Below are 14,867 nucleotides of genomic sequence, written 5' to 3'. Positions count from 1 at the left end.
ACATTTAGAAGGATTTGTCTTTCGAGGAAAGACCAGTCGAGATCAAGTGCCTAGATCAAAGACGATATCTCTGATAAAGGTACGGTGAAAGCACCATGGGATAGAGGAATGTACTTGGGAGCCTGATTCTGATATAAGGGAAAAGTACCCTGACTTGTACTTTAAGAAATAAATTCAATCAAGTTTCGAGGACGAAATTATTTTAAGGAGGGTAGGAAGTAAAACCCAGTTTAAAAAAAAAACGGACCGGAGTCGGATCCAACCCAGATCCAAACCGTCATGGGCTGACGATGGGCCGCCCAGGGGACTATCGGGGGGCGCCCCCCCCCCCCTTCGTCGCAGGGGGGGGGAGGGGGAAGCATTCGAAGCTCCCCGCCCCCCCCGTCTCTTCTCTCTTTCCCGCTCGACTCCCCCTCTCACCCCTTCTCCTCCTCTCTGACGAGGCAGCCCGGCGACCTCCCCCCTCTGCGGCGAGCTCTCAACTCAGTTCCCCCTCTCTGGCAGCCCCCAGGTGTGTCCCCTCCCCTCTCTTTATCCTTTCCCCCTCCCTCTTGTTGTCTCCTCTCCCGATAGCTGCAGGCAGGGGCCAAAGGCCCCTACGACTCTCTCTCTCTCTCTGCTTACCTTCCGGCAGGAGCCATCGGCCCCCGCCCCTCTTCTTTTTAAAATCCAGCAGGGGCCGATGGCCCCTGCCCTTTTTTCTCAAGCCCGACATGGGCCAGTGGCCCCTGCCTCCTCTCCCAAATGCTGCGGGGGGGATTTGGCCCCTGTGCTCCCTCTCTTTGCCCGTTTTCCCGGTAGGGGCCATAGGCCCCTGCCCCTCTTTTTGAAAACCCAACAAGGGCCGAAGGCCCCTGCCCCTCTTATTTTTGAAACCTGGCAGGGGCTGGCCCCTACCCTTCTTTAAATATCCGGCAGGGGCCGATGGCCCCTGCCCTTCTTTAAATTTCCGGCAGGGGCCGATGGCCCCTGCACCTGTTCCTTTGGCAGCATGGGTCATTGGACCCTGCCCCGTTCTTTTTCAAGTCAGCAGGAGCCGTTGGCCCCTGCCTTGTGTTGCGGAGAAGCCAAGTCTTCTCCCTATCCTTTGCTTGTTCGTTTATATTTCATGCTAATATCACATATTTGCAATTATGCAACGAAGCCTGTTCGCGCCCCGCGAACAGAACCAACGATCACCTACGCTCGTAGACGGCTTCTTCCTCGCAATACCCCAAGGTAGGGGAAGTTGCACAAGGACTTAAATAATTGAATCAAGCTTAAATAATTAAAGATCAAAAAGACTATATATTTATGTACATATACGTATATAAGTATGTATTTAATTCAAGAACGCGGTTTCGCGATCCTTGTCCTTTGTTTTCGCATTTTTTTCCTGTTGCCGCCGCGCTTTGTGCTCAGGCTTTACTGCTTCCTGTACTTTTGCTCAAGGACGCGGTTTCGCGATCCTTGTCTTTTACTTTCGAACTTCCTATTTCTGTCATTTTGCTTTGTTGTCGCACTTCGTGCCCAACCTTTTGCTTTCTCAATTAATGCTTCCTATTCTTTTGCTCAAAGACACAGTTTCGCGATTCTTGTCCTTTGCCTTCGCATTTCCTGTTTCCTGTTGTCGCCGCGCTTTGCGCCCAGGCTTTTTACTGCTTCATGTTCTTTTGCTCAACGACGCGGTTTCGCGATCCCTGTCATTTGCTTTCGCACTTCCTATTTCTGTCATTTTGTTTTTCCGTCGCGCTTCGCGCCCAGGCTCTTGCTTTTCGCATTACTGTCTTTTGTTTTCGCCTTGCCATCGCAGATGCTTTTTCCCTGTTGCATTCTTCACATAGAATTCCATGGTTATGACCTCATGGAATGTGCTTCGGCCCCCACCACTATCGCTCTCGCAACCGTGGTGGATTTGAGGCTTAAACGATGCAACCTCGAAGTTAATTGGGTCCTTTGCGAGGTTCCCAGTTCTTCGATTGCATAGTTCTGCCGGTAAAGTTTGATCCCCCTTTTTGAGTGATGTGCTATTGCATCTAAGCCTCCTCGACTCAGCGTATTCGGGAGGAGTACCTTTTCTACTATTTCGTATACCCGATATGTTTCAGGAAAATCCTTGATCTGAGGCAAGATCAAGTTGATGGGCGATGGGTTCTTTTGTGAAGCCTGTTTACCGAGACCAGTGTCAAGACTTGCGTAGCATCCTGACACTGCGTTATCGGATGCGAGATCCGAGAAAATTGCATACCATATGTAGGCAAGTTGTTGATCGTTTCAAAAGATTTAGAATGTTAAAATAAGTTTCTAAAACATTATATCTTTGTGAAACACACTGCTGAGGCTCCTATTGAGGACCTATATCCCTTTTCTCGTAGTGTACTCTTGAACATGCGAGGCATGTTAGTATTACGCCGATTGGATGAGATGGTCTTATGACCTTGATTAATGCTTTGCGCACATTGTTGAAAACACATAAAAATGGGATCGCCTTCACAGGCAAGATGCTCATTTGGTCAAAAGACCAGAGCATATAGAATGAGTCGTTAGTTAATTTACCCCTGACACACTCATTCGCTCCTTGTAATCTGTCAAGGAAGAGAGCAGATCGGTACACACACTCCAGTGAACAGCTTGTTAACAACCACTCACGGGCAAAGATTCGGCTTCCCCGGTCATTGGAGTTAGGGGATGGGACTACCAGACATTATCCTAGGTGGTAGATCACATGGACTTCTGCAGAAGTAGGATGCATCCGTTGCCACTTTCCAGCCTTTGGGAAATCCTCTCTCGGCTGAAAGCGACAGACGCCTCAACTAGTCTCAGTTGTTTCTACATCTGCATGTACCCGTAGGCCAGCTATTATCGAAACATAAATTAACCTGTCCACGGTGCTTGAAAATTCATAGAATAACAGACGCCTGAACTAGTCTCAGTTGTTTCTACATCTGCGTGTACCCGCAGGCAAGCTATTATTGAAACATAAATTAACCTTTCCACACTGCTTGAAAATTGTGTTGTGATAAATTTTAGCATAAGACTTACTAGTTTCTCAATAGTTTTCAGCTTACTACCTAAATGTGATCATTCCTGCATATTCTTGCTAGTTCTTTACCTGATATGTACAATATCTATGTAAGACTCAGTTATTATTTTCTGCATTAATTATTTATGTTTTATTCAGTTCTTTCTGTTCATGTGCTCACCTACTAGTTTTTCACGAAACTAACTCATTTCATGGGTACAGGTGATGAATAGGTGCATAACAGGCGATGACGTGACTGCGAGATAGCCTCATGATCCACTGTTTCTGCTCGTAGTTTTTCTCCTGAACATTTTGGTTTTTTGTTACGGTTTCCCTAGAGGAATCCGGATTTTTGTACAAACTTGACACTTTCTTTTAATAGAAGAAATGGTTTCCTAAGTATAATTGCATATCGTCCATGGTAAATCCTTGTTCACTCGCTAACGTGCCCAAAGTTGTCAAACTTGTCCTTTTTCTTTTAAAGAAATCATTTCCGCTGATTTTATAAATAAACTTTGTAAAGAAAAGGAATTTTCCAACTATTTCAAAGGGTTTATAAACTTCAAAATTTTGGGGCATTACAGTTGTAGCATATAGGAGATATGGATTAGCGTACATAGGTTTTCTGTGTGTTCTTCAAGACTCTTTGCAATAAGTATGTAATGTTGATATATTTTCTTCAAGTGTAAAATGAATGAGATCAATTGTATTATTCCATTTTTCTCAATGAATTTCACTAAAGTGGTCTGGCAAAAAATAAAATACTATTAGTGGCTCAAACATTTGTAGCCACTAAAAACTTGATTGCCTAGACATCACCTCTGAAGTCCAAAGCACAAAAGATAAATATAAATTCCAAATATATGATTTTAAAAAGGAAAGGAATCAGGCATACATTTAACACACTAAGCATTACATAGGAAAAATATTGATGATTAATGGAGTTCTTTATGAATTCAGGTTGAAACTAGTTAACATGGAAAAGTGGATAAATGTCTATATTTCCAAGATGTGTTATCAAAAGTGTTATCAGGAATCCTTCTAACTTGCTAAGTTCAAGTGAGGACAACCAATTTAATAGCCACCAATAGTGTATATGGCAATCAGGTAAGGATGTGCCTAAGGCCAACTTTTCATGCTTTTAAACTTCCAATTGGCAGTGACCTAATTAAATCATGCCACAAGTTGCATTTAGATGATTCAGATCCTAAACAATGGCAAATTTAGTAGCAAGAATTTGTATTAGTTTTTATATTTCATTTTCATCACAGTTCCAAAGTGAAAATAGAGTAAAACAATTCTTTCCGTACAAAGACAAGGATTAAATCCTTGTTGAAAAACATAAATTATGCAATAAAAAAACATAAAATAAGAATTAATCATATCCTTAAGAAAGCATATGAATGCTAAACGGATGTCATTAACTTAAGATAATAAAACAGAGATATTGATGTACCCCAAATGAAGAAGTATATAGTTCGTCTTCGATGCTTTTCTGGATAGCTGCTTCCCAAGAGATGGCATCAACTGCAGCATTTTCCTTTGCATCAAAGTAAGAAGTGCTCCTATGTAATATAGATTCTCCATCGGGCAAGGTACCAGTTAATGACTGCCATCCAAGAGGACCCTACTTGGATTAAATAAAAATTAGATGCAATAGAATAAAATAGAGCTTCCAGTGTTCGGTTTCAAAAGGAATACCAGAAGAAAAAATTTTAGTTAACTATGAGAAGCAGGAAAATTGGATATGTGAAAACTTCAGAAAAGGAGTAGTATCAACCACAGAAATTATGGAATGATAATCAAAAAATACATCCACAAAGAGGAGAAAAAACACATTATTTCCATGTCAGATGCTCAAGGTATGGAATGTCATGATGAGTTACCATGGGAAGCTCTTATTGAAGGGGTTATTTGCAAAAGCACCCCTGTTCTTATCTAACATTCAGTTAAATTAAATAAACTATTTAATATTTCAAAAGAACATCTCAGTTCTCCATGGTTAATCAAACTAGCACCTGTGATAGCTTCCATCACAAACAAGCAGAGACCTCATCAGTCATATCAAATCATAAATAATATTTAAAATTTCCATTATCATAAATTACTCTAGACAAAGAAATAAACAAAGGTTTGTTTTTCATTTTTCAGGTTTTTATGCTTTTTAACCAAAATAAGTTAAATAACCCCATGTTCATATTTAAACATAAAAACAAAACCCAAATTTAATTCAACAGAATTTCGACACAACTAAAATCATTTTGGTTATCATGAGATTTTTTGTTAATCTCAACCAATGGTGGTCTGAGTGGAAAAAATAGATATTCTTGATTACTAGTAACAAATCCCTAAGAACCAATTAAGGTGTCAACAGTGCAATTTTTTAGGTAATGAACTCATTCAGCTGTTGAGTGAGCCTTTGATTAGTCTGATAAAGTACATATATGTGATATTTCATATTTTTCAAAGAAAAGTTCGTGATGCTTGAATCCATCGCCTACTTTTAGTTGCCGCCATCCATGGCAACCACTCCTCTCTGCCTCATTCTTCCTGTCCCCATTTTATTCCATCAATCATCAGTGTGAAGCATTAAGAAGCTCCTATATTCCCCTTCTTCCTCCCTCAACAGAGTCCTGTTGATGTGCATACCATAAGGACTCTATATCTTCCGGCTGATCTGAGTTTGCAACTCTTTGTTAGATAAAATTCTGTTTTAGAATATTGTTTTTTCTATAATTTCCATTTAAAACAGATCTTTAGTTCCAAAACTTGCCCTAAAACTTTTTAAGTGGTGCCAACCCTTTAAAATATTGGAACTGTTCGCAAGTTTTATTAGCAAAGGTTGTTTCAGTTAGAACTGTTATGTCTATGTGTGATAACAACAGGAGGATGTCAAAATGTTTAAAAACTAAAAGTGAAAACTAGAGTGAGGGAATGGACTGGTTACGTACAGACAAGGATGGGAGAGAGAACAGAGAAGATGTGTTTTCAGGGATTGAACTGGAGGCAGACTAAACGAGTAAATAGTTTTCTCCTATACGACCTTGGTAGAGATCTTGACTCTATGGGGATCTAGCTCTTTGTAAGATATTGTATAACCTAAGACATCTTAAGATAAACCAGGCTATGGTGCAAGGCATCAACACAATCATGCAAGAGATAACCTGTTCAAATATTCCTTCCAGGCTACTTGGTTATCAGCAAAACAGAAACCATTCTGGCAAAACTTTTTATCTCATTTTGGTTAACCATTATTTCATGATCACATTTGTGTACTGTATAAGGATCTAACTAAGACTATTAACTATTCAAAAAATGTAGACAATTTAATCTATGGTTGACAAGAATATAAATCTACCTGGACTAAAAGCTGAACTAGTTTCCTCATTGACTTTGAGAACCAGCATGGAAGCATTTGCAACAATGATGTATCACCACCAGCTGAGAAGAAAATCTTGTTTCTCCAATTTAAATAGTCCAACAAAGAGGACCCTCCAAACACTGTAAAAAGAGAGTTTGGTTACAGTGATTATAAAAATTGACCAAGAAAAAACAGCCACTTAGGGAAAATATATATCATTAATATTATAAACTGAATGGTTGTAAGAATACCACTTCTTGCTTTAGGACTAGAAGCAAAACCATCGAAACCTTGTCCAAAGCAGGCTGTTACTAGGGTCTGCCACAATGTAGGGAAGTGCAGGAGTCCACGTCTGAGGTTTTCCAAAGTGCATTGGGCTGATGATCTAGAATGCCTATTTATGCTTCCACTGCAGAGGCATTTCTGTATAGGTGGCTGTGCATGCATAAGAGTTGCTAAAGCAGCTATTTCTCCACCTCCTTCAGCCATATCATCAACAGTAATTATTATGTCATCAAGCTCTAAGGTAGAAAGGTTACTACCAAGTGTGAAGCTGTGGGATATGATTGAACGAGCATTTGCAAAGGATGCATCATACTCACAGCCCCTTATCCTTGAGAAAAGTAACCATCTTGCCCAATGACATTCGCCCTGGACAGATTCAAATTCTATTAACATAATTATAGATTAAGATCAGATCACCTCAGCCACGGCAAACTACAAATGACAAATCAGAAAAAAGTGCCTAGCATGTGAAACAATGCAATGAATCACCCATATGAGAAAAACAAAGACAGGAGAGAATCAACAACAATACTAATGATCACATCATTCAACAAGCTAAAATTCTTGGCAGCTGAGGAACCAAATAAAGTGTATCTTCAGAGTTCAACGGCTCAGCTACTGCTCAAGCTTCTTTCTTTCATCAGATAATTGATATCCAATGAAACAGGGCTCAGCCAAGATACAGACAATCTTGCTGGAGTCACTTGCCACATCATATCAACTTTACCCTAACAATGTTGCTAATCAGAAACTTCTGTAAAAATGTTAAAAACACAAATGGATAGCTTATGTGATACAGCTACAACAGGAGGTAGAGAAAAATAACACTTTCCCATATCCATCCTCCTAAATCTGGACTTTATATTCACACTCACTACAAGATATTTGAACAATAAGAACCAATACCCAAGAGTGGAGAAGATAAGTAAATGGTCAACTATGTCACAGGGACATGCCATTTTGGTGGCGTGTCCATGGTGACATAAGCAGACATGCTCAGACGTGTGGAAACAAACACTGACACATACAGACAATATTCTAATATTATTTAATTAATTTTAATTTTTTAAGTTTTATTTCAATAAAATGCATTTTTAAACATTAAAATGTCAAAAAAATAGTTTTTTATTGATTCAAAAATTGTATCCTCGTCTCCTATTATCTAAAAAATTTTCGAACTTGCAAGTTGAACCTGCATCATGGGTCCTCGTGTCCACATGTCTTTGTGACATAGATGGTCAACAACATCCTTGAGCCAGTTTAGTGAATAAGCTTAGAAGGCCCAATAGCCACTCCAAAGTGCCAATACAAGGGAAAGAACAAACCAGACATATATTAGCAAAGGTGTTAAACCATAAAGTAAAATGCTCAGACTGCAAACATATAAGATATGGTATTGGCATACTCACTGCAGCGTGAAGCATTGAGCCCAGGGAAGTGTCATCCATAGCCAATTTGTGATGGTCAAGATAAACATCCAAAAGACTTGGCAAGTTGTAACGGACACAGTGATGAACAATAAGTTTATGTAATGCCAGCTTGGTCTCATTGCTTAAATCATTAGTAATATGACATGATTCCATTTCAGGTACATCCATGCCATGCTCTGACTCTGTTAAACAAATTGATGCCTCAAAAATAAAACCACTACAAGCAAGCAACGTAATAATCTCTGCAGTGCCTTCCCAGTAGTCCTTTGTGAATATAAATAGCTTTGCAAGCTTAACCTCCACCAGCGTTTTTAACCACAAAGAGCACGCAGTTCCATATAAATTTTTGAAAAGTCTGACTTTTGGTATGATGATGCATCTTTCATCTAATTCCTCATCAGACGGGCCATCAAGATCTGAGAAACTTGTATTGCATCCAGCTGTCGGAGAGAAATGTGGGGCATCCAATTGGATATGAAGACTTCGATCCAGCAGTGAAGCTGCTGGAATCAACTCCAGCAGTCTTGACACCTCCTCCCAATCATTGTGACAAATATAATATTCTAGTTGTGACTCCCAAAGTATGTGAACTCCCATAAGAAATGGTTGATCCAAAATTATCTGCAAAAAATGAAGGCATTTAGCAAAGATATATATATATAAAAAAGCAACTGCAACACAAATAGGAAAAAAACACCAAGAAACATTGCAGGCACATGTAAAGAAGAAGACAAGTACTGAATTAATTAAGAAACCAAAATTAACTGTTTAATCTAACAATATACAATCTATCATAATATACAACCATCAGGCAATACGATAACTAGGTAAGAATCATATTAAAATGATTATCGATCTGTATCATATGAGCCAACGCTCACCGAGAACTGAAAGTTTCCAGTAAGCTTTTTAACTCGTCTGCCTATTTTGGATCAGGCTTTTAGTACAAAAGGGGCCATTTTCACTTTCCCACCCAAAAGAAACGCCTTTCCTCCAATTTGAGATCATTTCACCCTCAAAATTTGGTGTTTTTCATGGTTTCACCCTAAACCAAACCTTAGAAACCCACCGGCCCATCCCCCCTTTTTTTTTTGTACGATCTGCCTTAATCTGCACCAAAAACGCTATTTTTTATGCAAAATTCCAACCCAAAAGAAATGCCTTTCCTCCATCAATTTTAGATCATGTCACCCTCAAAATCCAATGTTTTTCAAGGTTTCAACCCTCCTCTTTTTGTAAGATCTTCCTTCATTTGCCCCTAACGAGCTATTTTTGTGCAAAATCTCCCTCTCTTTTTCGTAAGATCCCCTTTAATCAGACTAACAAAGATATTTTTGCACAAAATCTTCCACATGCACATACACACAAGTAACGCCCGCCTTATCTCAAGGGGGAATTTTATTTTTTTTTGAAACACAGCGGAAGACTTTTTTGAACCAATTCGAAACTATCCCCAAACTCACAGAGTTAGAATCAAACCATTGCAATTCGAATATCACAAAATAATTTCATTTACTTCATAAATGAAATTTTAGAATTTGTATACAAAAATCAAAAAAGAAATAAAAGAGTAAAGTCCAGTCCAACATAGGAGTCCCTCTATGCATCGACATCCGTCAATCTACTCCCGCGAAGTTGAAAAGTGAAAAGAAACAGACTGTGAGACACATCATGTCTCAGCACAATTCTGCATACCCTTACTAAGTCTGAAAAAGCAAACAACACAAGAAATAGTAGTTACGGTTTGACCTATGTAACATTTACATGATGTGAGCAAACAAACCATTCACGCACTCTTTCGTGCATATATCAAACATACAATACACACATACATTTATGCATACATAAGCATACAATCTTACGCACACATTTGCGTAAATAAATATACAGCTTACGCATATCTTTATGCGCAAATACACATGCAACTGACGCACACATTTATGCGTAAATAAAACACACAGTTCACCCAAACTCTTATGCGCACATATAATTCAAACATCAAATCATATGTACCTATATTTGTGTATATGCAAACTCTTATACGCATATATAATTCAAACATCTAATCATATGTACCTATATTTGCACATTCAGTTATGCGCACAGGTCATTACAGCATACACTTATGCTCACATGCAAATTCATGCATACACTTAAACATCTATTTCATTTAAGCATGCAATCATACTCACACATACCTCATACATATAATTATACAGGTATCATATTTAATCATATGATCATACTCGCAAACAGTTTATGCAGACATGCCACGACCTGCCTCATGCATAAGTATTTTTTTCTTTCTTTCCATTTAATTTTCTTTTGTAATTCATGTTATGCTTGCAAACATTGAACCTTAAGTTCCATCCCGTTAGTCTGGGGCACCACGCACAGCACACTAATGTGTACTCAAGCCTCCCTGGGGTATTCATTCAAACAATTTGTATTTTTCACATTTTAAACCCCTGGAGAACAAGAGACTTGCACCAGAGTATGAAACACGCTGTCACATCATCACGCGAATTGGCAAATCATAGCGCACTACCAAGGTATACAACTATAGTTTTAACTCTGTCACGTGTATCGGAATACAAAGTCCCCTTAAACAGCCATACTAGGAGAAGAGTTCATATTTGACCCGACGGGACTGCCTTAGTCTACGTCCGACGGGACCGCGATTCTCACGGGATTAGTGCAGACATAGGTTCACATTTGACCCACTTGTCTAAACCTCAATAGTACAAGTCAATGTCACCTCATCTTTCAGGGTGTGACGAATTAGTGCAACTTTTTTTATTTTTCGAGAACTTTTTTTAATGCATGCCATTTCACATAGTAAATGTACATGCTAAGCAAATATCACGTCAGCACTTGCACTTGGGTCAATACCTATAAATTTCATGTTATTCAATCATGCATTACATTTGCCAGAATTGGATATTAAATCACAAATAGCAGAAATTTAACACAGCAAGCAATAAGTTGAATCAACACCCATAAATTCATGTCATTCATACATGCACTTCATGCATCACATCATATTTGACACAAATGCATATTTCAACTTGAATGACCCAAATTTTAACATACAAACAAACACTTACATGGTATTCGATCACACACCTCGTGCATAGATCATATTTGTCATACTTGCAAGATTTAAAACATAAATAAACAGTTTCACAAAACAAGCATTTGGGTCAATACCCAATACAAAACATGTGCATCACATTTATCACTCACCATTTACCATATTCGCAAATGTCAAACACAATTCACAAGCTTTCATATTTGAAATCATTGCAAGGGGTCGATACCTATTACATACTTGGAATTTCAAACCATTACAAATATATCATCCACCCATTTATATATGACTCGTCCTAAGCAGATACCTTTAAATGCGTGCAATCAACATGTAACGCCCCAAAATTTCAAACTTGTGAACCTTTCAAAAAACAGGCAAGAGACTAGAAAAAATATCTTTCCTTTAGAGTTTGTTTATGAAATCAACGAAAGACTATTCTTTTGTTAAATTCAGAAAGGAAAGCTGACAACTTTGGGTACGTTAGCTAAAAGAACCAAAACTCACAAAATTCGGATATCCCAAGAAAAATCCGTTATAAAACCCAAAACGTTCAGGACGCGAGCTAAGAGCAGGAAGAAAAAGTCTTGAAGTCATCTTGTCATCGCGCCATCGCTCGTGGTGTACCTAATCATCACATGTACTCATACAATGGGTTAGTTTCGCAAAAAACTAGTAGGTGCACAAGAGAGACTACAGGAAACTGAATTCAGTACATTTAATTCAGTATGTTAAGCAGTTTAAAGCAGATATGCAGTTAAACAGGTAAGCAGTGCAACAGAGTAAGCAGTGCAACAAGGTAAGCAGTGCAAACGGGTAAGCGGTGCAAGCACGTAAGCAGTGCAACAGTCAAAACGTAGCAAGACGATTCATTTGATCGCAAGCTATGAACTACCACGCAACAAGCTTGTTCTCGTTCCTAAAACGGGGCCTCTGCATCTAATCATTATCAGGTCATCGTTTGTCGCTCTCACTACTTCTGACAAACGCTTTGTCCTGAACCACCTTAAACTATTCTCATCTCTCAAGGCATTATGCGGCCAACTGTCACCGGTTATGACTCACTAAGGCGTCATACTTTCTCAGAAAAAGCCCACCCTTCTATAGAAGGTCCAAAACATGATCTAAAATCAAATAAAGATTTGATTCTCACATCTGAGTCATGCATAAAATCATGCTAAAACAGAAAGCCAAAACTATAGATTCATAGTTGGCTATGACAAACAATCTCAGAAAATCATCACAGCTCACCATAACTTTTTATGGTAAGCAAAAACACAAGTTCCACGTCGGATCGCTCGGTCTGAGAAATATACGACCTCACAAGGAAATACCGCCCTAGAGGGTATAACTGGTCTTAGACGACACACTTCCTCACAGGAGTTCATCGTCTTTGCGGCTACTCGCTCTTGGACAGTGTACCTCCTCACAGAGATTCTACCGCTCTAGTCGGGTCACCTGATTTTGATCATACATACTCTCACAGAGAATCCTTTGGGAACCCGGTCTCCAACAAATGCCATATGCAATGAAAACTATTGTGTTACACGCATCAACACAAATGACCGCTCTTAGGGTCGATAGCCACTATAATAATCAACAAGATCAACGTCGGATCACTTGGTCTAGGAAATGTATAACCTCACAAGAAATTCCACCCTAGATGGTATACCTGGTCTTGGACTATACACTTCCTCACAGGAGTTCACCGTCTTTGCGGCTACCCGTTCGTGGATAGTGTACATCCTCACAGAGAATCTACCACTCTAGTCAGTTACCTAATCTTGATCATACACGCCCTCGCAGATAATCCTTTGAAGATCCGGTCCTCAACAGACACCCTACTCAGTGATACATGCATCAATACAATTGACTGCTCCGAACCATCGACCGCTTTTGGGGTCAGTAGCCACAATATGGGCACAAGCATGTATATCAGCAATATGCATCGTATCACTTTACATGGTAAAACAAAACACAAGATCACCCATTCCTCCAATAAGGTTACATGAACCATAAACATATTATCGCATACTCTCAACATTTCTTATCACGTAGCACCTCAATCATATCACACAGAAGCATATAATATTACGCATTGAATTATTGCCACAAGGAACATTGCAATTCTCAAAGCATGCGTAAACGACACATGAGAACACGTAGATATGGCAATCCAGCTGATTCTATAGGCGAAGAGTAACTAACTCTATCCGACAGCCAAAGAAAACAACTGAATAAGACAAGCACTCATAACAATGCTTGCGATACATACAATTACCATCAAATGGCTCAGTCCATCAACAAGTAATTAAATTAATCGTAAGGCATAAACCATTGCATCGCAAACCATTCATAAGCTATACATGATAAGCAATCATACAGCAACAGTTATATCACAATATGTAAGCAGCTTATAAGACAAGTGGCAACATCAATCCTAGTTGCAACCAGTTCGTAGATTACGAGCTGTATGCAATCACATCAATCATAAGAGATGCAAGTCAACAAGTGCTACATTACAACAAGCACCAAGCAGTTCGACCAAGGGGTAAAGCAAGTCACATGCTAATATGTAGCAACTGACATAATGCTATTATTATAAGCACTTAACTAGTATGAGAAGCTAGTTATTACTCAGCAAAGAATTGCGTAAGCGGTTTAACCAAATAGAGTAACGCTTTGACCGGCATGCATAGCTCAACGAGTTGCATACTGAACTATCGAGCAAGCGAGCAATCAACCAGTTTGAACAGACTTTATGTTTCGATATTACTGGTCTGCGGGTAGGCGCGGGCAAAACATAAAAACAACTGAAACTAGTTTGAGTGTTTGTTATTCTATGTATTTTCAATAACCTGAATAGCTAGTTGAGTCTGCTCCTAAAAGAGACGGCTTTAGCCGAGAGAGGATTCCCCAAAAGCAAGTAAGCAGTGTCACAGATGCATCCAACTTCTGCAGAAGTGTTGAGCTAACTATTGTAGCCCCTTTCTCCTAACTCCAATGACTGGGGAGGCCGGATCATTGCCCGTGGGGTGGTTGTTAACAACATTTCCATTGGAGTTTTGTACCGCTATGTCCTCTCCCTTGACAGACAACAAGAAGCGAATGGATGTGTTAGAGGTTGCTTAACTAACGATTCATTCTATGTTGTGGTCTTTAAACCACTCGAGCATCTTGCCTGTGAAGGCGAATAGTATCATTTTATGTGATAATAGCATTGTGCATTTAGCACTGTTCGAGGTCGCACGATCGTCTCATCCGATCATCGCAGTACTAGCGTGTAGTGCACGACTACAAGTACTCTAGGATCAAAGGGGTATAGCTACTCAATAAGAGCCACATCAGAAGTGTTTCACAAAAATGTAATGCTTCTCAAGCTATACTTTGACATTCTTTATCTTTTGAAACAGCCAGCAGCTTGTGCCAACATTTGGCATGCGATTTTCTAGAATCTCATCTGCTATCGGGGTATCTACAAGCCTCGCATGACTCGATACCGGCCTCGATAGATGGGATACGGGTTTCTCAACAGAACCCCCGCTAAGAAGTTCGCTCGAACCTCAATTCGGGATCACCCGAGATATGCCAAATAGACGAACAAAACCAGTCAATCACATTCTTCCAAATGCTTTGATTTGAGTAGTCTTTGATGCTTTTACGCAGCTCCCTAAATCTCAAGTCTACTATGCAGGAACTGCG

General features: G+C 39.4%; 1 protein-coding gene across 3 annotated transcripts in view; it reads right to left on the bottom strand.

The window, feature by feature from the left end:
• LOC149828546 (spatacsin carboxy-terminus protein) overlaps window positions 1-14,867 on the bottom strand; it is a 111,936-nt gene that overhangs the window by 36,935 nt on the left and 60,134 nt on the right. For all 3 annotated transcript variants that reach the window (XM_090017637.1, XM_090017638.1, XM_090017640.1), the window contains 4 exons: window positions 8,057-8,698; window positions 6,614-7,013; window positions 6,360-6,502; window positions 4,458-4,628 (listed from right to left, as the gene is read on the bottom strand). In XM_090017637.1, coding sequence (XP_089873763.1) covers window positions 4,458-4,628; window positions 6,360-6,502; window positions 6,614-7,013; window positions 8,057-8,698 — 1,356 coding nt within the window. The remainder of the gene's footprint in view (window positions 1-4,457; window positions 4,629-6,359; window positions 6,503-6,613; window positions 7,014-8,056; window positions 8,699-14,867) is intronic.

The sequence above is a fragment of the Nuphar pumila genome, chromosome 9 (genome assembly GCF_984573655.1).
Source record: "Nuphar pumila chromosome 9, dmNupPumi1.hap1.1, whole genome shotgun sequence".
NCBI lineage: Eukaryota > Viridiplantae > Streptophyta > Magnoliopsida > Nymphaeales > Nymphaeaceae > Nuphar > Nuphar pumila.
Note: the sequence above shows the minus strand (reverse complement) of the source record. Positions and strands in the feature narration are given on the sequence as shown.